We start from the raw sequence: 23,524 nt of genomic DNA on the forward strand, positions 1-23,524 counted from the left end.
TGAAGATCGGACTGTGATGGAATTTATACTTCTAAAGATACCACTAAAGAAAGACTTCTGAGGTCTTTTTCTAGTAAAGATTCTTTATTGAGACATAATCCATAACTCTCTGAAGTCAATAGGATCCTTAATGGGCTTTGCATCAGCCACTAATTTACGTACCATTTGCCTAAAGGACACAACTTTAACTGTAATTATTTTTCTGTCATTAATAGTCAACTGAATTTATACTCAAAATGTTTTAAAATGATGTTGTAAAAATGTATCTTTAGTTTTAAACAATGGAAAAGATTTTGATTAATTTTTTGATTACAAGAACAAATTAGCATGAAAGTAGGCTAAAAATTGCGAACATGCCTTTGATGAAGAAATCTTCTGGGCTCCTTGCCAATTTTAAAAGAAAAGAGAGAAGTTCAAGGTAAAGATGTTACTGTTTAGCTAGTGTCTGAGTCAGAATCTGGAAAGAGAGACCCTTACATTTTGAGCCCTTACATATGCAAGAAGTCTTACTGAAATTAAGTGGGGCAAAAATAAAGCACTCAAAAAAAGGAGATGTTTCTGTAGCAGACAAAAATAAGATGCAGACAGACAAAAATGAGCTGCAGCACTTTTCAGGATTTGAATACTGTTGTACACATTGATGAATATATAAGCTGTGCTGCTAAAATTTATAGTATAATCGCATATAACTTTATATGATTATATATAATACATTTATACTCTATGTGTGTGCATGCTTATATGTGTATATACATATGTAGAAACACACAGATACACACACAGACACCATGTAATTATTTTTGGTATAAATTGTATATCGTACATTTCTAATAGGCCCTAAAAAGTCTGTAGAGAAGAAAAATTCAAATAGGCACTAAATTGGCTTCGAGGCACGTTGTATGTGTTGTTTTGTTTTTTTTTTTTCCCAGAAGGAGTCAGGTACATAACAGTGTAGTCTTCTACACAGTTGCATGGGGAACTACAAGCTTTTCAGGAAAAAAATAGCAAAGGTCTTGTTGCTTTGCAAGGAGTTAGACATCTCTTATGGGTAGGAAGATATGTCACCATTTGGGAACATAAATTGAGAACACCCTTCAGATTAAGATCCTGTGAAGCAATACAGCTGTGTTCTCCTCTCATCAGAGCAGAGGGTGTCAGGCTCCTCTGATGAAACAATTCTACACTAGAAAAGTAAGGAGGAAGCCTTTGTAATTAGGTCCCTTTTCTATTAAATATTTATACAATGTGAAAAAGTTTCAGTAGGCAAAAGAGAGGGACTCACAACGATATATCACCTGATGATCAGATCTTTTCCTGGAACTGGAAACGGAGCAGAATGGTCCCACCACTTAGCTGAACAGCCTAATAACAATCTTTAAGAGTTTTTTTCCTCAAGTTATGTTCTACACATAACTGAGAAAATATTAGCATAACTTTTTTTTAATTGACTTTTAAAATTAACCCTTATTATTTTACAATTCTCCTGACAACGTGCTTCATGTTTGAAAAGTGTTTATTGCATTTTTAATACATCATATATATTGAAAAGAGAAAAAGTCCTCCACTGCATTTGAACAAGTAAATGCTTGAGATATGTTATGTACTTCATGCCTTTTAAGCCATAGTAAAATTTGCCATATAAAATAATGGTTTATTCTCTTTTTTAATCAGTTTATTCAAAACCTATAACCGCCCTGAGGAAATTAGATTGAGATATACAGCAACGTGAATATTTGCTATCTATGTGGGTCTATAACTACTATTTCAGAAGAAAGAAGAGGCAAAATGTACATTAAAAATATACCTAATACTTGATATGATTAATGATTATCTACTACTTTTGATGATTAGAACCGTTATATGGTATTTTAACATATATCCAGTATTATTCTCAAGAAAAATTGACCTAGAATTTACCAAACTATCTTAGGCAATTCCTTCTGAAATATAATATTTGGAAATGTTGTTGAACTAGCTTATAACAGCATTAAACATGGAAAGCAATAAATGCAGAATTATTCTACCACAAACCACTTGTGGCAAAATATGACAGTGATCCAATCTATTACCTTTTTTACTTGAAACTCCAAACAAGGGTCTCTATTTATTATCCTTGATTATCCACATGTGGCTGCTTAATTGAATGGATTGCTGATAGAAATAATCTGTTAAAGGCTCTATGTCTCTGAGTCCTCCCAACCAGTTTGAAAAAGAAAGTTACAGTGACATATAGTAACAAAAATTAGGCCCCCAGGTTGCATCCTGGATCTTTCAATTTATTATATAAATAATGGATTCAAGATGTAACTTCTTGGTAACTTTTTAAAACGTAGAATATTTCATGTGAAAAGTTCACAGTTTGCTCACTCGGAGAACTGACATTTCAAGAGAACCATTCATTTGGGTTTTTTTTCCCCTGAAGGGTCATCCAAAATATGCAAACAAGGAAAATTTAGTTATAACAATCATCCCTACGAAACAGCTAGCACAAATGGACAGACACTTCAGGAACAGTAAACTGTCCTTTTTACTATGTATCATCACAACATGAGTGTGTCTGCTCTGTTCTACTTCCAGACCAAGAATTCTGTAGTTTCCTAAAATTAATGAGAAAGACCGTCCATAATTTGCTTTTCCGGAACTAAGTGATATTTTATCCAGTGGCTTCTTAATTATTTGAACAATTGGAGATAAAACACCTCTTTTTACAAATGTAGTATGGACGACCAAGTCACCACTCCATTGCTTAATGAAAAATGAACACTTAATTTTCTTAAGTCTTTATAGCATTGTTGGCCCTGAAGAGAAGTTTCAAGTTACAATAATAAGCACCACATAATAGTTGGAATGGTTGATGAAAATTGTTTCTAACCTTAGATTTTTATATATACATCACTTGAATCACAGTAGAATTGCTTCACCTGTTTCCTACATCCCACTTCTTCAAAAGAATTAAAAATGTATTTTGCTGGCAGTGCTAAGCATGACAGATCAGGCCTCACTCTATTTTCACATTACTGTAAACTAGGAGTAGCCCATGAAACAATGGATTTACACTGCTATAAAACTGATGCAAGTGGGACAAGCAAGCAACAAGGCTCAGCACCCCATACGAAAATGTTTGGAACTCCTCCAACAAAAAGGTCATGCTTCAGAAGACAAGCTTAGTCCCTAAGTTCTTTTCTCTTTATGTGATAATGGACACTATAAAACCATAAAATGCTTTGCATAGACAAAATTCACACTGGCATAGTGGCTGAGATCCACACATTTGTGACCTCAAGAATTGCCTGCTGCACCAATGTCTAAACTACCAACCTTGAAGGAGATCCTATTGCTGAAGGAAGAAGAATTTGTTCAACTTGTATAAGCATGTTTACAATATAGGTGCTTGGGTACCATAAACACGGACAGGGTATAGAAACCTAAGTAGAACCAGTTGCATCTCTGTGGAGCTCTGTCTTCTATACTAGCTTCATGCTAAATGTTGAGTCAAACCTAGGGTAAAGAATTGTGGGGTATGATACTCAGAAATATTCCCAAGAAAACTAATGAGATTGCTACTTCTTTAATCACCACAGCCTCTGAGGAAGTTTGCAATATACTGCATGATAAATCTCTTAGTGAAATGAACAGGAATGAAGACAGGAGAGGACAGTGCTACCTCAATTTGGATCCCAGTGCTACAGCCGAACTCTAGAATAAAATACATATTTCTCTCTTTAGTTCAGACACACACACACACACATACACAGAGGGAAAAAAAGCTAGCTTTTATTTTAATCAAGTGTGCAAAGTTCTGAGGAGCCATGGTGGACCTTATGTGTATGTTTGCATCCTGTTTCAGGACAGGACTCCCACTGAGAACAAAGGATGCACAGAATGAATGTCAGAAATGTTCATACTTTGTAGAACCAGTATTTCATACTGAGAATTTAAAAATTGAGAAATACTTTCTCCGTATAAAACAAAAGTGGAAAAATACCTAGAGAAAGAAGATTTATTCTTTACTAACTTCTGAATGTTACTGCAAAACTGGGATACTGTTTATGATCTAAGACACCCACATTTCAGTAGCTAGCACACTAAATTGATAATTGTTCACAAACCCATCTAAAACGTATCTGTTGGTTTTTACATGTACTGGTAAAAGAGAACTGGCACCATAAAATACTAAACTCCACAAGTTTTTAGCTTTTCTGTCACATCTCAGTGCATTTAATATCCTTCTGTCATATTATTTATGACTTCACAAAGAAACCAGTTATTTCCCATTATCTCTTCAATAAATAAGTAAAGCAGAGCATGCTGCAGCGCTACAATTCGTTAATGAGACGCCTACAAAATCGTCACGGTGTCTAGTCTCAGAAGCTTGCACAGCATCTAACTATTAGAATTTTTCTCAGACCTGAAGAGTAATTGCATTTTTTACACACTGATATGTTCCAACCCGATGGCTGAGACATGCATTTTGGAGTGGATTACATAAAGTAAGTAAACCTTTCCATGACACATTTAACATTTAAAAAACCCAAAAATTCTAGCAGTGTTTTCAGCCTTCATTAAGATTTCCACCAGTCTATCATAAGAGATTTGCCTTCCTTTCTGATAAGGAAAACAGGTAAAAACTTTTACTTTGGATTTCTTGTGAGAAAAATCCAACAATCCAGTCCCCATTGGAAAAAGTTCTTTTAAAGTTGTGAACTAATGACATAGAAATGTTAGATTACATACTGTAAGACATAACTAGAATCCTGATCTAAAGCCTGCTGAAGAAAATGAAAGCCTTTCCATTAGCTCCTGTGGGCTTTGCCTCCAAATCCAAATGCTGGTAGAAATAATTAACTTTTCTACCTATTTATCTATATTGCTGCTTAGAAAAAAAAAAATGCATGGGTGAAAAATGTTTCTCTTTTGTATTAAATCAATAAGACTGTCACAAATGAAAAGAAACTTGCATGAAATTACTTCTACATTTAGACAGACAAAATATTTACCAATATTTTTCAAATACAGTAGGTATAGTTCCCCTGTAGTTTCTAGTGGACTTTTTTATCATGAAATGTAGTGTCGATTGTGTGTATTTCTTTAGTTTTATTTGCTCTAGGTTCTCTCATTTCATTTCACTAGTTTGTAGTACAGTTCCATAGCATTCCTCTACATCTTTTTCTTCTAGCAATATTTTATATCTTAGAATATCATTTCAGCTCTGTTTTCCACTGTTTATTAAATGCACTATCAAGAACAGAAGATTTAAATGCTGTGAATTTTTTATGTTTTCCCTATTTCTATTCAATTAGAAGAAAAATATTTACCCAGGACTTTAAAAACATGTACAGAGGCTATTGTAATATAACCATAATGACTCAAGAGAATATGGGTACACAAATTTTTCGGAGGTGACCTCTTCAGTATATTCTGTGTAGTTTCTCCTGAGAAAGATGCTGTCACTCTGAGTGGACAATGCCATTAGGAAAGAGCATTTTGGGGAAAGAAGCTTGGAAATGTAGTAAGAAGCACTTACTTAAACTGCATTAGATCATTACACAGAACAGGACCCCAAATCTGAGGAAAAAAGAAAAAAGATAAAAGAAAAAGAATTCATAGCTCTGACATCATGGTCAGTTCATTTTGCTGTCTTGGAATGGGTTTCAAGTAGAGAGTGAAGACACTTTTGGTGTGTGCATGTACATTTTTGTACGAGTTAGTGTTGAAGATCCCATTGCAGTCACAGCAGTCAATGAGTCTAGAGAGTCATTTAGCTCACCTGATGGTAGACACATATATTTGAGCATCTCACCTAGGTTTATATATAGACACTCCTGAATTCTGTTCTCTGTTTTTTCAAGTATGTGATTCAACAGGAACAGAGAAAAATCAGCATTATTTACGTATGAGATAAGAAAAAAGATTTCTCAGGCAGAAAAGGAAATCATAGAATCACAGAATCATAGCATGGTTTGGGTTAGAAGGGACCTTAAAGATCATCTAGTTTCAACCCCCCCTGCCATGGGCAGGGAAACCTTCCATTAGACCAGGCTGTTCAAAGTCCCATCCAACCTGGCCTTCCAGCGAGGGGTTATGAACAACTTCTCTGGGCAACCAGATCCAGTGTTTCACCACACTCACAATAAAGAATTTCTTCCTTTTATCTAATCTAAATCTACCCTCTTTCAGTTTAAAACCATTACACCTCATCCTATCACTACACTCCCTGATAGAGTCCCTCCCCATCTTTCTTGTAAGACCTCTTTAAGTCCTGGAAGGCCGCTATAGGTCTCCCCAGAGCCTTCTCTTCTCCAGGCTGAACAACACCAACTCTCTCAGCCTGTCCTCATAAGGGAGGTGCTCCAGCCCCCTGAGTATCTTCATGGCCCTCTTCTGAACCCCCTTGAGCAGGTCCATGCTCTTCTTTTGTTGGAGGCCCCCTGAACACAACACAAGGCCCCACACATGTGGAGTCTCACAAGAGTGGAGTAGAGAGGGACAATCACCTCCCTCAACCTGCTGGCCCCACTTCTCTTGAGCAGCCCAGGATGCTGTGGGCTTTCTGGGTTTTCTGGTCTGTGAGCACACATTGCTGGCTCATGCTCAGCCTTCCATCCTCCAACATCCCTAAGTCCTTCTCTGCAGGGCTGCTCTCAATCCACTCATCGTCCAGCCTGTATTTGTGCTTGGCGTTGCCTTGACCCATGTGCAGGACCTTGCACTTGGTCTTCTTGAATTTCCTGAGGTTTGCACAGGCACACCTCTCAAGCCTGTCAAGGTCCCTGTGGATGGCATCCCTTCTCCCCAGCATGTCAACCACACCAGAGAGTTAGGTGTCGTGAGCAAATTTGCTGAGGGTGCACTCAATCCCACTCTCCATGTCTCCAGCAACGATGTTAAACAGCACTGGTCCCAACACCAACCCCTGAGGAATGCCGCTCATCACTGCTCTCCACTCGGACATCGAGCCATTGACCACAACATTTTGAGTGCAACCATCCAGCCAATCAGACATAAAATGATTGGTAAAATTCCTGGGAAAGTAAATGCCATCAGAAAAACTTTTTTAGTCAACAACCCATCTCAGGCAATGAGGCTAAAGGTATGTGTTTACGCACAAAACTCATTTACATATGCTATATGATTACTGTTTAATAAGTCATTTCCTTCCAAGTAACAGTTGTGAATATGCATAAAGTCACTCATACAGTGAATCCATGCCAACAAAGCTGCAACATGCTCTTAAATGGAATAAAACCCAAGAATAAAACCTGCTCTCCCTCAGTCCTTCTTCCAGGATTTTCAAAGTATTGGCATTTGTATCTCACAATAGAAAAAAAAGTAACTGCAAGTTTATTTGTTTTTCATTAAACAAATTATTTAGCTAATGATCATCATGTATGGGAGCAATCTAAGAACGTATGGGCCTTCTCACTGGGAGTGATGAATTTTAATGTGGAAAGGCAAGCAAGATAGAAGTGCATATAATAATCATTGTGTCATTGATACATATGGGTCTTAGCTAGCCATTAATTTTAACTGTTTGACAGATTCTTGTTAGGAAACTGACTGTTTCTTCTTTATGCCCATTTTATATATGACCTTATCCTAATATAGTTAAGCAGAACAATCCCAAGGTACAGGCAGAACTATCAGTTTAAAAGTACTGTATACTAACAGAATATATATGGCACATTTTTCACTGACTATTTTAATAAACAGATAAACCAACAGATAAAACCTTTATTGCTCTAAATAGCACTGTTACACCAGTCCAAAATTAGTTACATCAAGCTCTGCCTGTCATGTTCTCTGGTGCTATTAATGTGTGATATCCTTTCAAGGTTGCCTGAAAGTTTCTGAGTTAACAAGACTTTGGTAAGCTAAAGAAAAAAATATGCCAACTTGTTCCCCTTTTAGCTGTAAGAAACTCTGAGCAAATTCCCTACTCTGGTGCTGATTATGACCAATTTATGTGAAATACTCAGGGAGGGATCCCATGTATGACTCAACCTCCATGTTACCAGCGGAGATACCGTATTGTTTGCTTCTCATAAAGAGTTTCCTCTTGATAAACTGTGGACAGAATAAACCTGTTACATCAGAAGTTGGAATCTACTATCTCACTGTTTTTCTGATGATGAAATTATGCTTCATTAAATATAACTAAACTCCACCTTTTGCTTTTTTCACCCTACCTCTGTATAAGGTACTGATAGCAATGCATGGGAATCACTGTTGCACTGCCATGGAGCTTGGATTAAATCCTTAGAGTTTGAGATAATTCAAATAAATAATTGTTTTCCTGGTCAATATCTTGCTAGAGTTGTTCATACACAAGCTTGATGCAAAGTCCTCTCAGGTCAAATCCAAGTGTCTAATTGATTTCCATGGGCTTTGGATCAAGTGAATAGCACTAAATCCTGCAAGGCATTCAGCACTCCCAGGTGCTGCAGCATTTATTCATCTTCCATTGAAATGCTTAGTGAGTTTAAGTGTTTTGAAGCTGACATAAGTTCTCATCACCTTGTAGATTATGACCTTTGATTATATAAATAGCTGAACAAAATAGAGATCTAAGAAATAACTGTGAGTTTAAAGCAGCTGTTTTCCTATTTGCACAGTTTTCAAGCTCTGTGATATTCTTGGATCCTCTGAACCTTTGGTACTTAAGAATAGCTATCTTTTATCCATTGCCCAAGGATCTTTAAAAGAATTTAGGAAAAAAGTATAAAACAGTTTATTTCCCTAATATAAGCCTTATCCAACCCACAGTTAAGTCATTTCCATTAACTGAGAACATGAGGGGGAGAGATGAAGAAGCTATGTAGCTCAATACGCTATCAGTGGCCAGAAGCAAGTGACATGGATAGGACTTAAGCAAAGGCAAGAATGCGGTGATACTTCCCCGATTATACCTTCTCAGCTTTCAGCAATCTGCATCGTAAGGACTTCCCAAAGCAGATGTTGGATCTTCTGTATTTGATAGGCATTGGTGGATATTTTGCCATTAATTTTTCTAATTGTTTTTTTCAGTCAAAAAAGAATGGAACAGTAATGGCTGGAACATGGCCTTTCATCATAAGATGAAATCGTTCAGGTTGTGCTGTGCTACACAAATATCTCATCTGCAGGATAAACCTGACCAGATCATTGGATCAGAGGAGCCTGTAGGTGATTACTGCAGCTGTATTGGCCTTGCCTTCATCTAAAAGGGCAGCAAGAAGTTCTCATAAGAACATCTTTTCTGAATAGGGTTGTTGTATAAAAAATAAACTACATAATAGCAGAAAGGATCAAAGAAGAGGATCTTCTCTCCATGGACAGGGTCTGTGCAGCATGCCGTGGGAAAATCTATCCAATGCTACATGAATGCATGGTTCCCAGCATCTGAATGGACATAAGATTTACTAGCTATCTATATTCCTCTTTTACTCTTATCTTATTAAACCGGCGATTTTATTAAGCCATTTGTTGTTGGGTCTTTCTTGCCAAGATGCAGAAAGAATCCTGCACCATCTCTCTCTTACCTCACATCCCAACACCCCAACGCAGCGCAGAACACCAGTCACTATCAGGCTGCCCTCTTGAAGGACTAGCAATTCAGATTTCTAAAACTGTCTTCATCTATTTCTCTCTAGCAAACTAGTTAGGTAAATAATTTCTCTGCAGAGATGTTGCATGATCCCTGTTCTCAATTTGTTTCTTAAGATAGTGGAAAAGTGGTTGGCATATTAAAATTATCACTTCAAGTCTCAGACATATGTAAAAAAACTTGTCTTCATACAACTACTTGTTCCAAGGACAACTTAGAATTAAGGAAGAACCTTAAGAAAGACCCTACATTCTCTCCATCAACATCATCACTCTTCAAGCTTGTAAAAAGCATTTACTTGAACAGCAAATGGGAGGAGCACTTTTTTTAATACATTTAAATAAAAATTCATTTCTCCAATTATGAAATAACCAGTGTTGACCCTCAAAGGAAAAGCAAACTTTCTGCAGTGGTGTAGGACAGCACTTTTGCTTTAGAACTTGTTTGGAAGTTTATTATAAAGCTGACCACATAAAGGAAAAAAAGAGGAAATATTATTTCTTCTGTAGTTTATTCATCTCTTTCCAAAAAAAACCCCAAAATAAGTTTAATATGCCATTTAATTCATAAAGGAACATAATTTCATGAAGTCTTACATAAAAAGAAACATACTGAAAGAAATGTCGTTATTTCACACTAGTATACAACTGTACGAGCTGGCAAATTTGAGATTTGCTGCTCTGGAAAAGCAGAATATGAAGACGAACTAAAATAAGTTAAACCAAATCACTGTTGATAACATGATTTCATACCAAATTACAGAATTTCCTTGCCAGAGAGATTGGTATGATTTGCAGAGAAGTGAACAAAGTTCAGAAGGTAAATGAGAAAGATATAAAGCAGTTTTGACCATAATCATCTCTTGCAGCCCTCAAGCTTCTGCAGTGCTCCAGTCTGGAGGCAGCTTTAAAGAAAATGGTAATTTTTAAATTGAATTAAATATGAAAATGAATACTGCAATGAGGAGAGTGTCCCCACCGAAATTTATTTTAGTGTGTGTCCAAGATTTTCAGTCTGCTTCAGAGCTATGCATTGCCAATGCCTAACTGCTGTCTAGAGCTCTGACACCTCCTGGAAGACACTAGAATAATGGCATGGGGGAATATGCCTGACAGTTCTTCATTTGGGCACTTTCAAAATAGACAGTGGTGAAACAGTTAACAAGACCAACATGTGAATCAGTCTTTAGGTTTCCTATTCAGAAGAACAGGGTTTACAACCCTTTGAAGTTAAGGTTTTCAAGCTCTCCATATCTTAACTCAAAGGCATTGCTACTTGAAGAATGACTTCTTCCCTGCAGAAAAGTAGTGGATACTTACTTAAATGTTTCTTTCTGTTTTCTAGAGTCTTCTTCCAAACCAGCAGAAACATTAAAACTCATTATTATTTTTTTTCAAATTTAAATTTTTTTGGTGTTGTTTGGAAAAGGCCAAAAACTTGGCAAAAGCACTGAAGTGGCCTTGAGGGTTACACAAAACAGGAATATTTTGACTTTAAATGTAGCAGACACACTGCCTTTTTGACAAAGTGGGAATTATCATCAAATCCCAAGCATGTACTCTGCTGTATCTTTGAAAGGAATATGTTACGGGCCTCTCAGAATTATATAACTGGGAACAAGGAGACTAGACCAAACCAGCTAGACACAGGGGTTGGGATATATCTCATCCATTTCACTTGGTATTTAAATATTTAAGTCTCTACTAATCATAATAAATTTCATTTATAGTCAGTCCAGAGGAATGAGCACCTCCAGATGCCTGCTTCTCTTCGTTACCTCCTAAGTGAGACAAGGATGACTAGTTCAGAAGGATTTAACTTTTGGAGGAGTAAAGGCTTATAAATACCTCCTAGAGATGGTAAGCAACTGGCAGAGAAATAAGTTTGAATTCCACCTCCAGATTCTTCTATAATAATTCTATTGTACAATATGTCCTGATTGTCTCCTTTAAAAAAAGGATGTCCTACTTGTCTCCTTTAAAAGAGTTGTATGTCCTGACTGCCTCTTTTAAAAACCGACACACCTAAGATACAATCTATAAATTTTATAACTATATCCTTCCACACAAACATACAGACTGGGAAAAGAACTGTATACAGACAACATGAAAGACTTATTTAAGGAAACCTTTCTGCTATATTTGGATTTGTTTGCTTTCAAAACAAAGGAACTTTTGAGTATAGCTAATGAGCTGGAAAACGTATCAGGAAATATACTAAGGCAGAAGATACACCACTGACATTAAAGAGATGAACCAACTGTTTTCAGCCTTTTGATATGAGTATCTTTCAAATCCACTTATGTGGATCCAAATCCATAGTTCAAACCATTGTCCTGTCCAGTATTCCACAACACCTAGCACTCTTCTCTGTATTTATTTAATTTGTTTGCAAAGATGTAGCAAACAGTGTACACTAAATGTAATGGCTACGTAGAGAAATAGTGAAAGTTCACATACCTTCTGGAAAAGTGTTGCAGAACCCACAACCTCTTTCCTACTGCACAGCCAGATTCACTGTAAATCCGTTGTGTGGATCACTGCCTGACAGGCATTGCGCTGTATTCATGGTGTGAAGAAGGCTCGGGGCAGACGGTGGCCAGAAGGCGGTTGCATCCAAAGGGATTGGTGCAGTTCACTCTTTTCTGTCCTCTCCTAGAAACCTGAAATAAAACTGTCTCCTATCTCCCCCTCCCACAACTAGGTTTTTATCTTACTTGTGTGCACTGCTGCACAAAGGTGCCTGTATTTTAAAATCATTGGTTGCGTGTGCCAGACACAACTAGTCAGCATCATCTGTGGTACGCAGCTGTGCCTGTCCCCAGAGGAGGAGAGAGGCTGTCACGGCTCTGCCAGTACGGCAAGAGGCTGAAGGGCTCACCAGCATGACTAGCAACATTGCTTCTCCCATGAAAGATTTAATGCATTAAATTTCAAAAGTTTGGGCCTCAGAAGGAAAGAAACTGTAGGTTAAATGAATGATAATGGTTGAAGTCTTTCAGCAGCTACCTTTTCTGCAATGATCTGACTGACATGGGGTGAAGGGAGAGAGATTCCAGAAGTAGCACATGGACCTTTTGATACAGACTAACATCCTATAGGTTGATTACTGTGTTCACAAGCAAGTCAGATAAAACTTGAGCTTCCCTTTCACTTGGAAAATAACTAATACTGAGGTTGTCAAATCATTAAGCCAATCTGTGGATAGATTTACTCTAAACTATCTGACTGCAGGGAAGCTTCAATTTGTACTCTGAAGTTTTCCATCCAGGAACTTAATTCTCAATCACTGGAGAGTTTACAACGCTAATACTCAATGTTTCATTTTATATAAATACATATCAAATAAACACAAGAAATAGCTGCACCTATAACTTATCTAGCTCTCATTAGGTATACGAGAATAGGTATACATACTGCTTGTCTAGATTTGCCTGTTCCTAGTCCTTGATATCCATGTCTCAACATGGATTTGATCAACTGATGTAAACAAATGCATCAATAACCATAGCCAACCAAAAACCTCAGAAAAGCTAAAAAATCTCAGTTCTGTAAGTGATACAAGATACCATGGTATTTAAATTACAAACTTGCTGTTAAAAAAAGAGTTGTTAGTAAAGATTTTTTGGTTACTGCTTTCAATAGAAAGGCCACAATTCTTAACCTGCTATTTTCCAACAAAGAAGTGATTAGATATTCTAAAACAAAAAAGTATATACCACATTCGCAGTTAGATTTGGAAAGCATCTTCAACCTCTCTGCTTTTCATTCTTCTGTGGGAAGCAGGAGAGTTTGGGGACCAGCATGTTGCAGCTGTAATCCACCATGTCAAAGAGCATCAATTTTGTTCCTAAGCAACCCTGCACAGTGCAGTAGTTGCTGTCCACAGCTGATAAGGATGCTCAGGGAATTATTAACTGGCTGCAAGTGGGAGAGATGAAAGTTGCAGAAACTGAAAGTAAGGCCACTAACACAGTAATAAAATTCCTCTTTTGGGTTATTAAAAAAGGGAGAGATGAACATTAAGAAGAATGAAAAGTTAAGGATCCCACTCACATTACATACGCTCTTATACAGAAAACTCTCTTGGTTCATCTTACTGAAAGAAGCAATGAGTTAGGATGCAGCAGACGCTTTCAGACTGTGAGCTATCACACAATGCTAAATTATGTCCTTCACAACCTCACAGTCTGACTCTCAGACATTTACAAGGAACGCCTGGATGGCCAAGCTTGCAAGTGATAACTTGAAAGACTGTTCTCTGTGTATCAGCCAAAATACTTTGAGAATCTGCCAGTACAATGCAAAAAACCCCATGTCTCTGGATACACATTTGAAGAAAGCTGGGGTTTGGCCTCAAAATAATTTTTTTCCAAAATAATAATTAATCAAATCATCTAAATGTATTCTTATAAAATTACATCATTATAAGTACCTTTATGGAGTTTCATAGCTATTTTTTTATCCAAGGTGCTTTAAAACTGCAGTGCAATATACTTACTTTATTTTAATTTACCAAAGTACTCAGACTAATTAAATAAATTCCTAGAAGTTTATATTGTCTGTCACACCATAAGAAGTTTTATCTACTTAAGGAAACTGAGTCTTCAACAAACAGTCAAATTTATTCATGTAGATACAGATTTCATAACATTTTTGTTTTAATGTTCATATTATGTTATATTAGATCGTATTTTGAAAAAAATGTACAAGTGTTCTTAATATTGAATGTTCTGCTTCATATGTTAATTTGTGATATGAAGCTTTAGTGCTAGTTAGTGGTAGTTAGTACAAAGCTGAGCTAGACACCATCTGGTTAAGAGTCAACTCACAAATCACAATGTCTCCTCAAAGAGAAACAACTGTGATACAAGATGCTTACCTCAAGAAAATATATACAAAGAATCAGGAAAAATCAGGGAAATGTGTTTTGAAGATGTTTCATTTAGGAACACAGATTAAGGTAAAAAATCAACCAGCAGATCTATAGACCATGCTTACAAAGTTCATATTACTGCAAAAGAGAAAAAGCAAATGTAAAGTACTTCTCAAACCTCCCACTTAAGTCTACAATATACATAAAAAAATCAAATAGAGACAAAATAAAAACATTTGCCAGCACACTAGAGAATGGGATGAATTTGCAGTGGTCAAAAATTGAGAATTATGGTTTACCTTTTCTTACCACACGTCAGCATCTTAACAAATTTATTGTATATAAACTAAATATAAGACCTATTGAAACCAATAAATCCTCAGGTTGGATGTTTCTTTGAAAAAATGGTATCTCCTACCTGATAGTGTTTTATAATTTTGCACATGGTTTCTAAAACTATTTTCATTAATTTAACAATAACTTCATGTCATAACTCACATTTCTTCCATCTCTTTTAATGCTGAACCGTTGGTTTAAAAAACACAGAGACAGAAAATTAGGATCAAAAATACATTGTCCCTTGGATGCTTTACATTACTCTCTCAGTCATACTACCCTTCTTTTTTTTTTCTTGAATTACTTATTCCTCTTTCCTAAGAATACTACACACACAACACTCTATCTCCTTCTACAGTGTTATGTGAATAGAGGGCACGTTGTATTTTAACAAGACCTGACCCCTTGTAAGATCCATTTGATTCTGATAGGTGTAGGACATATGCAGAGTCTCAGTGCAGTACTTATCTTAGCAGTCATTCTTTAGCACATAAGACTATGTTTTCTAAGATGACTAGGAACCTAGTTTCCCAGCTTACTTGTCTTCAACTATTCTCCTTTGTGTTTCTAAGCACCTAAGCCTCTTCTGAGAATTCAATGTGGTGCCTATCTGCATCTCCAGATACCTAACTGACTTTAAAAATCTTCCTTGCAGTGTTTGGCTCCTATAAACTAATAAACCCAGGAGATCTCTGGGTCTGTAAGACTTGACTTCACTGTTAAGCCAACCAGATCAAAGAAACCAGTTAACATGGATGAAACTGAAAAAACGGGGATTAAATGCAAAATACTGCTCCTAAATACTTCAAATGTGCAAAATTTGACTCCGTTCATATTAATAACATTTTTGTAGGTTTTTAGGCAACCTCCCATCTTCTATAACAGTGCAGGATCAAGCCCTAATTAAGAACATTTACACAGTGGCTCCAAAGGCTTTCACCTTCACGATGGAGACCTGCAGACAAGTAGGGAACAATACTGTGCAGTGTAATATAAGAAAGGAAACTGTTTACTAAATACACAAAGAATGCAATTGCTCATATGAACAATATCTTTGTCTTTTTAATATTTACACAGATAGGAGTCTTTTAATGTTCTGTTAGCTTTTGTAAATGCACTTAACTGCTAGAATCTGAACTGGTGGTAGTAGCAACTCTGTAATGATGACTGGGTATGTTAAGATATACCTTCTCATAATGCATAAGGTGCATCTACACTGGTGTGAGAAAAAGAGTGCAGTCTCATTTGAATTATGGTAGAGCTGAATCTTGTCGGATTATTATTTTTTCTTTAATGAAGCTAAAATACTCTAGGACTGATAATACTGGTCACACGATCTTCAGATGTGCTCATGTTTAAATCTGAGCCTTCATGCACCAGATACCTGAGTAAATATTTGTATCCAGTATTTTTCTACAGAATGCTTAACACCTGTTGCATATCAGGTGCTCTATTCAAAAGTACTATTTTGTATTTCATCTCAATTCACATTTATTTAAGTCTGTGGTGTGGAAATAATGCAAATTTCTTTGTGTACTTTGTTGAAAATGGATTTTTTTTTCCGAAACAAAACCCACAACTTTTTACTTAACAGGGAGATTACAAAGTATTACCAAAGGCACAGGAAGATCAAAATCATATACTTCAGCAAAAAATACTTAAGAAATAATGGTAGAATTTAGGCTACTAATTGTGGCAGGGTTCGAAGTCCAAGCATGGCAACTATTATTGTTCTGGAAAATGCAGCATAGACTTATCCATTCAAAGCTCCGTCTATAAACTTAAAAACGTTTCCTCCACTGCATGAGCAATGCAGAAAAAAGCAGTTTTAGAGACCATGTCTTGCACAAAAATCTGTGCTCCCATCCATTGCCTGATAAGTGATGGGTACAGAAATATACAGAATCTTTTCTATCATTCTGTCAGCTCTGTTGTCAGGTAGCTGATGAAACCTGATAAGGTTGAATCTAAACTTTGTTTCTGTATTTCTAATTTATATTCCCTCTTTTGAACAATCTATCCACTTAACCCCTGCTGAACCAGATTCTTCTTTCATCAGTTTGCCATGATGCAAATTATGAACTGCTTCCAGTGAACCATAATGACGTAAAAATCAAGTAATAGGAGTAGCTCATTAGACTTTCTTTCAAATGTCTGAGAACTTAATTGTCACCCTGAAGTTGCAAGATATTCTCAACTTATTTTAGATAATCATTTTATTTCAGCAGTATTTATAAGTTCCCATGTTCAGAGATACAGTTTCCATTTCCAGATTTTTTTTTGCACAGTAGCACTATTTCTAATACTGTATTCACAGATTTATATGGCTTTTATATTGCAAATTTTTCTTCTTAAGACAGAGGCACAATGATGTGAGTCAAGTACGGATTGTCATCACTCAGTTTGAACTTCATGGGTTCGATCATTAAAGGATTTTACTAAAATCACAATATTCACCGAGGATCAGTTGAATGATAGGACATAATTAATAGATCAGGCACCAGTCTCGTAATTACTCTCTGAGTCGATTTGTTCTGCTGTACTAAGTCAGCATATGTATTTGCTACATCCTGGCCTACACCAATCTCATTGTTCTTATTCCTCACTCACAACAACAACAAGAAAATAAAATTCCATCTGTTTCCTCCAAAGGAGTAAATAAATTAGATTCTGAGCAGAAAGATCTTTTTGTTAAGCATCACCTTCATGCTCTTCATAACTGAAGTAAGGAAATTCATGCTCAAGAAAAATGAGTGAAGTAAACTAACTCCTGTTCCTCTAAAGATATCTTCAGGATTTTTTTGAACAGGACATCTGGTCCCTAGTGCAACTAAATAAGAATATAATTACTCCTGTTCTCTGTCAAGCTAACAATAGCCCAACACAGTTTGAGTAATCTTTTTATTAGAGAACAAATAAATTTTTTTTACTGCCATCAAAATGACCCTTACTTTTCAGTATTTCAAATTCTCCCTGGAGCCCTTTTTGAATATCTAGTAATGCACTTTGAAGGTGATTACACTACACTTTGTCCCTTCTCTGTTATAGAGTATTCTAACTATTCAGGCTAAATGTCTCTGCTGTGAAGAAAAAATAGATTGAGACATCAAACACATTTGTAAAGTACAAAATTCACTATGTTGTATACAAGAATACAAAAATAGAAAAATGCTATTTGAAACAGCATTGAAAATATCAAACACAAAATGCATGAATGAGCGAATATGTAGGTACAAGATACAGAAGCAGCACTGTGTTCCTCACTTAAAGTATAATATCTTTATAAAACATAAACTACACTATAGCTCTGGCTGATTTGGGAACAAATTACATCATCAAAACCTTACACCATCAAAACCTTACCAGCTATTTCAGCTCATTTGCTTGTTACTGACAAGGCAAAAGGAAAGTTATTAGATTATCATGTTATAAGGTGACAGCAGAAAGTGACATAACTGTGTCATTACAGGTATAGATGTTCACAAACCCCCATGTAAGTCTGCCAGTCCCAGTTCTATAGGTCTGTGCTTTTTTTCTCTGCCAGGTTTTACACTACCCTCTTTCTTGACCTTTATGCCCCTAACTTCTATGCTTTTCATTGTTATCTTGAATCTCCACAAACTGCTTTATGACCTCTTTCAATTTTATTCTCTTGTCCCTTCTTGTCCCTACGTTACTTTTGCTTTTGCTACAATTGATACTGATAAAACACTAATTTGAAATTTTAATCAGACAGCTCAGTTTCTGGCAGAGTGCATGCTGTTATTCTAGAGTCATCTTCCTCTCCCCTCTCTGTCAGCCTTTATCTCTTTCTCACTCTATTTCTCTCTTCCTTTCCTCCTTTCTTCCCTTTCATTTCTTTCCTGTAACATTCCTACGTAGAACTATGTACCATTTGAGCTGAGCAGTCAAGAACAGTTAATAGCTGGGATATCCTTGGAGGCTAAAATGTAGTAATATTTGAAGTCACTGGCACTCTGCAGAAGAAAATGTAATCTATGTTTTTTAAAGACACTTTAATTGCTCAGCAATCATGCAGAACTGAGAAATATAGCTCTGCTTCCAGGATAATAACTCCCCAAATTGCAAAGGTCGCTTACTCAATACCCTTGCTATCTAGCAAAATATGAGAATGACACCAAGACTCAAAAATTCAACTTTATGTTAATCTATTATTCGGTATTAGCTTTCATTTATTTCCGTAATATTTCACATAACCTGCTGTGTGCTATTGTCATTTAAATCATAAAGACTTAATCAAGCTTTGTTGCTAAAAGAACAAAAGTTGTGCGTCTAGAGTCCATTTGTATAGCCCTAATTCAGCTAAAGTAAAATTAAAAATGAACTGAGTTCTGTATTAGTAAAGGGACAGGAAGCTTTAGCACAGAGCAAAAGTAGCAGTACTAATTATAATCATCTTTCACTGACCCTTGCTGCTTTTCCTTGTAATTTCCCTCTCTTTTTGTGTAATTATTCCATCAACTAAAAAGAGTTCAAAGCTTGTATTATGTTAATTCTATTTAAATTATTCATATGTATTTAACACTTAAACATAATCTTTGTATGGTTATCATGATGTTATTAAAAGGACATCATCTAGCTAATAGCTAATGCATTGATTAAAGATCTCCCAGAAATTTGTGATGCCTGTCATATCTGAACTTATTATCATATCTGAACTTCTGAGGGTGAAATTTTGGACCTCTGTACAACCTGCTGAAAACTTCTCTGTGCAAACTACCTTGAAAAATGAATCAAGCATAAGTGTATTCTTTTTAACCCTTTTTCTTCCCCTCAGGACCTAAATATTGTATGGGTGCACACTTGAAAATAGGTTCTTAGGCTCTATTCAGAGAGATTCTTAATGATGTTCAAATCTCATCAGTACTTTTGAGGATTTTACTCAGAATAATACCTCAAAACCTGCAACTATGGAATAATATTTTTTTTTCTGTGAATGAAACAAACAAATTATATCAATGCCAAATAGATACCATACCCGCATCATAATCAACTGCAAACTGACCATAAAACTGAAGACAAAATTATTTTCAGTACCATGGATAAGTACTGCCCAAACTGCCCATGACAGCGAAAACAACTTACTCAAAAAACACCTTTTGTTACAAAAGACACAGACCAGCTCTTCCTCTTTTATACTAAGATTATACATTCTAAATAATGGTAAATTCTTAAGGCCTAATTTGTCAAAATCATCACCGTACTAATTAAATATATGTGGCAAAAAGTACCAGCATCAGAAAATACAGGACTCTGGAACTAGTTAGCATGTGTAACTTGTTCCTTCAGTTTGTCACCACCAGAAGAAAATGAAAACCAAAGAAATCCCAGGAACCTAACAAGCAGCTTAAAATCCCCAAAGCTCTTGTCACTCCTTTTTAGCATAACTTGGCCTTACAAGCAGTATGAAATATTTACAACGCACTATATTTATCTTCATTTGTTATATCACGCTGAAGATAAAAGCCCTGTATAAAAAATGGTGGCATAAGACAGTCCCTTTATCTTTTTCAGTATTTTATGTGTGCTTTTCCCAACTAAATTACAATTGCACATAATAAATCAACTTTTTCATAATAGTTTAATAATGCACTTTCATTTTGTTAAATTTAAAAGTTATACACGTTACATAAATCTCAACAGTCCCAACCAGATGTGGCAAAATGTTTGACTAACAAAATGATAGGCTTTGGCTTCATGAAAGTGAAAAGTTTGTCTTTTAATATCTGTAATTATTAAATAACTAGACAGTTTCTAAGGAATCAACAAATTTTCAGTTTCACAGAGTTTCAGTTTCACTCTACGTCCCAAAATAAAGAACAGGGCAAGAAATTGTCTTCTCAAATTAGTCAACCTTCTAAACCTGTGTTATAATTACAGACAAATGCATTTTACAACTTGGTGCACAGAATCAGCTGATACAATACGACTCTGGTGTCAGAGACTTTATAAAATAATACTATCTCCCATATTTCCACTAAACTGCATTGGAGTCTAATGTCAACAATGGCATTTTTTAACTCCTAATTCTCTGGAAGAATTTATATATTGCCATTAGAATTATGTTTTAAGACATATACTTGATCTGTCATATGCCTCACACTTCTTCCGATCATTTTCCAGAGTCTGTCACCAGTCAGTGTAGCTTGACACCCATCATTTACAAGTTACAGCTCCATGGAAATCAAAGGAAATGTATCCAGTGCCTTAAATAACATCAGGAATAATTTTTGTGAAGATTAAGGTATCTATAGCTGGTTTATTTTCATGAAATCACTTTGTAATACCAAACTCAATATCTAAGTCTACGTCAATACATCACTTCAAACAAAATGGCAGATTCACATACTTTTAAGCATGATCAAATCAAAAGATTGCACTTGGGTTCTCCTTATAATAATCCTCACTATTTTAGCAACACTGTAACAAGTCCTGTCAGCAAACACATTACTCTATTAAAAATTCACTGATAACTCACATTCATAAAACATTCCAATTTCTCTAGCCAAAACCAAATAAAATGTTAAGAGAAAATTGCAAAGAACCCCGACAGTTTCAAGATCTCTTTGTTTTGTTTTGTTGTTTGATTTTTCAGTTTATCTGCAGTTCTGGGGTTTGGGTTTTTTTACTTTCAGCAACACTTTTAACTCACTTGCAAGTGTAAAACATTTAGAAATTAAGTGATAAGTTGTATTCATAAAGTTCTGTAACAAAAACTTGCCCTCGCATTTTTTCTATCAACTTTTTTTTTTTTTTAAGTGAGTATTTTCCGTTTGTGCCAATACACTTGTTGAAATGTTGGCTGTAACCAAACACCAGCTGCACTTACCCCAGTGTTGTCATGGTGACAATGGTGTACCAGAAGGCTGCAGGGATGCTGGTGAACTTGCTGGCTGATGAACCTTTCTCTGCATAGTACATGACTGTGGCAAAGATGATGATGGCCATAGTGAGTGAAAAGAGGAGGAAGCCTAACTCCGAGGCACAACTTTTCAGGGTATAGCCCAAGATGCGCAGCCCCTGCGAGTGGCGGGAAAACTTAAAGATCCTGAAGACGCGAAAGACTCGTAGTGTCACAAAAGCCCCACTGACATCCTCATTATCTGTCATCACCAGGCCAATGTAATACGGCATGATGGCAACCACATCAATGATACTCATGACACTGCGCACGAATTTGTAGCGACTAGGGGCCGCCAGCAGACGTAGAAGATATTCGACTGTGAAGATCATGACACAGGCAGTATCCAGACAGAAGAAAGCCACAGCATAGCGCTCTCCACAGGGCAGCTCTTTGATGCGACCCGGGCTTACCCCACAGGGCACTGTCTCCACCACGTTGGCAATAACAGAGACGGCAATGAAGAAACCAGTGACATAGTAGAAGACCAGAGCAAGCGTACTGGTGTGTGGGTTTTCAAAGGCCCGCCACATCCTCTGCCGAGCTGTCATTGAGGGCAGGGAGCTCTCAGCTGCATGGTCCTGATCGGCATCATCCTGCAGGCGCTCGGCATTCTCACGCCGGCGATCCTTGTACTCCTCATAACAGCAGTCACCAATGATCTCAGGGATGATGCCAAAGAAGGCCAGCTCTTCATCATAAGCTGAGATGCACTCCTGGCGGGGGTAATGAAGCTTCCCGGTACGGTAGAAGTTGAGAATGTGGCGGAAAATGTCAGGGTCCCGATCAAAAAAGTACTGCTGTGTCTCAGGGTGGTAGAAGAAGTCCCGCTCTGAACTGCCCAACAGAGTGTCGGGGTAGCGCTCTAAGGTGTCCAGCCACGTCTGGAACTGGATGCCACTCACATTCAGCACAATCAGAGAGTCCTGGCTTCTCTTCCTCTCCTGCCGCGGAGCAGCTGGCATGGGACCTGTGGCCACTGGCATCCATCCTATGGCCGCTGCCCTGGCAAAGGGTAACCAAGCTGCTACTCCTGCTGCCATGGTCCCAAACACCTACTACAGCTAAAGGAGTCAATCTAGAGACAGTTCTGGTCCAGCCACTAAAAGAGAGAGGGAACAGAAAAATACAAATGCTCACCCACTTTTGAGGCAATAGAATTTCTGAACATTGTTGTGATTTCCAGTATTAACCGAAAATCTTTTTGCTTCCTTTTCGTTTCCTCCCCCTCTTCATCCCAGAATATCCTTTCCAGGCGTTGGTTAGCCAGTTAGGACAATAAATCAGGGCACATCAACGCTTTCAAAGCAGCTACTCTAGCAGACAGATCCTTAGGATACAAGGTCCATGTGAGGCCCCTGGATGGAAGCAACGGTCCACAGAGCACTAACCCCGGGAGCCGGCGAGCAGCTCTGGTGCAGCGGTGTAGCCACCTGGAAGGAGATTTTCTTCCACACGCGACGCAGCCGGTCCCCCCGCCCCTTCTCCGCTCCGCTCCGCTCCCCGCCGGCCGCCGGAGCCGGGCCGCTGCCGCCGGCGGACCCTTCCCGGGCGGGCTGCAGCGGGGCCGCCCGGCGCCGCCGCCCGCTCGCCGTGGCGGGCGGAGGGGCTGGGCCGGGCGGGCCGCCTCCCCCCTCCCCAGCCGCAGCCCTGAGGCAGCCGCGGGACGAATCCTCTCCCTGACCTTGATCGCAGCCCCGGGGACTCCCCCTGACCCCGGCTCGGGGCCGGGGGAGCCGGCGGGGCAGGGGGAGGAGCTCCGGGCGGCAGCATTAAACTTTAAGGCAAGTTTTCCTTGTAGGAAATGC

General features: G+C 37.5%; 1 protein-coding gene and 1 long non-coding RNA gene across 10 annotated transcripts in view; one reads left to right on the forward strand and one right to left on the reverse strand.

The window, feature by feature from the left end:
- The window catches only part of KCND2 (potassium voltage-gated channel subfamily D member 2), a 311,330-nt gene that overhangs the window by 286,324 nt on the left and 1,482 nt on the right, over positions 1–23,524 (reverse strand). For both annotated transcript variants that reach the window (XM_074870194.1, XM_074870192.1), the window contains exon 2: positions 21,645–22,818. In XM_074870194.1, the coding sequence (XP_074726295.1) occupies positions 21,645–22,759 (1,115 nt within the window). In that variant the 5' untranslated portion in view covers positions 22,760–22,818. The remainder of the gene's footprint in view (positions 1–21,644; positions 22,819–23,524) is intronic.
- The window catches only part of LOC141944104 (uncharacterized), a 38,660-nt gene continuing 38,496 nt past the window's right edge, over positions 23,361–23,524 (forward strand). For all 8 annotated transcript variants that reach the window (XR_012629154.1, XR_012629156.1, XR_012629151.1 and 5 more), the window contains exon 1: positions 23,361–23,500. This is a non-coding gene — a long non-coding RNA (uncharacterized LOC141944104). The remainder of the gene's footprint in view (positions 23,501–23,524) is intronic.

This window comes from Strix uralensis, chromosome 5 (assembly GCF_047716275.1).
Source record: "Strix uralensis isolate ZFMK-TIS-50842 chromosome 5, bStrUra1, whole genome shotgun sequence".
Taxonomy (NCBI): Eukaryota; Metazoa; Chordata; class Aves; order Strigiformes; family Strigidae; genus Strix; species Strix uralensis.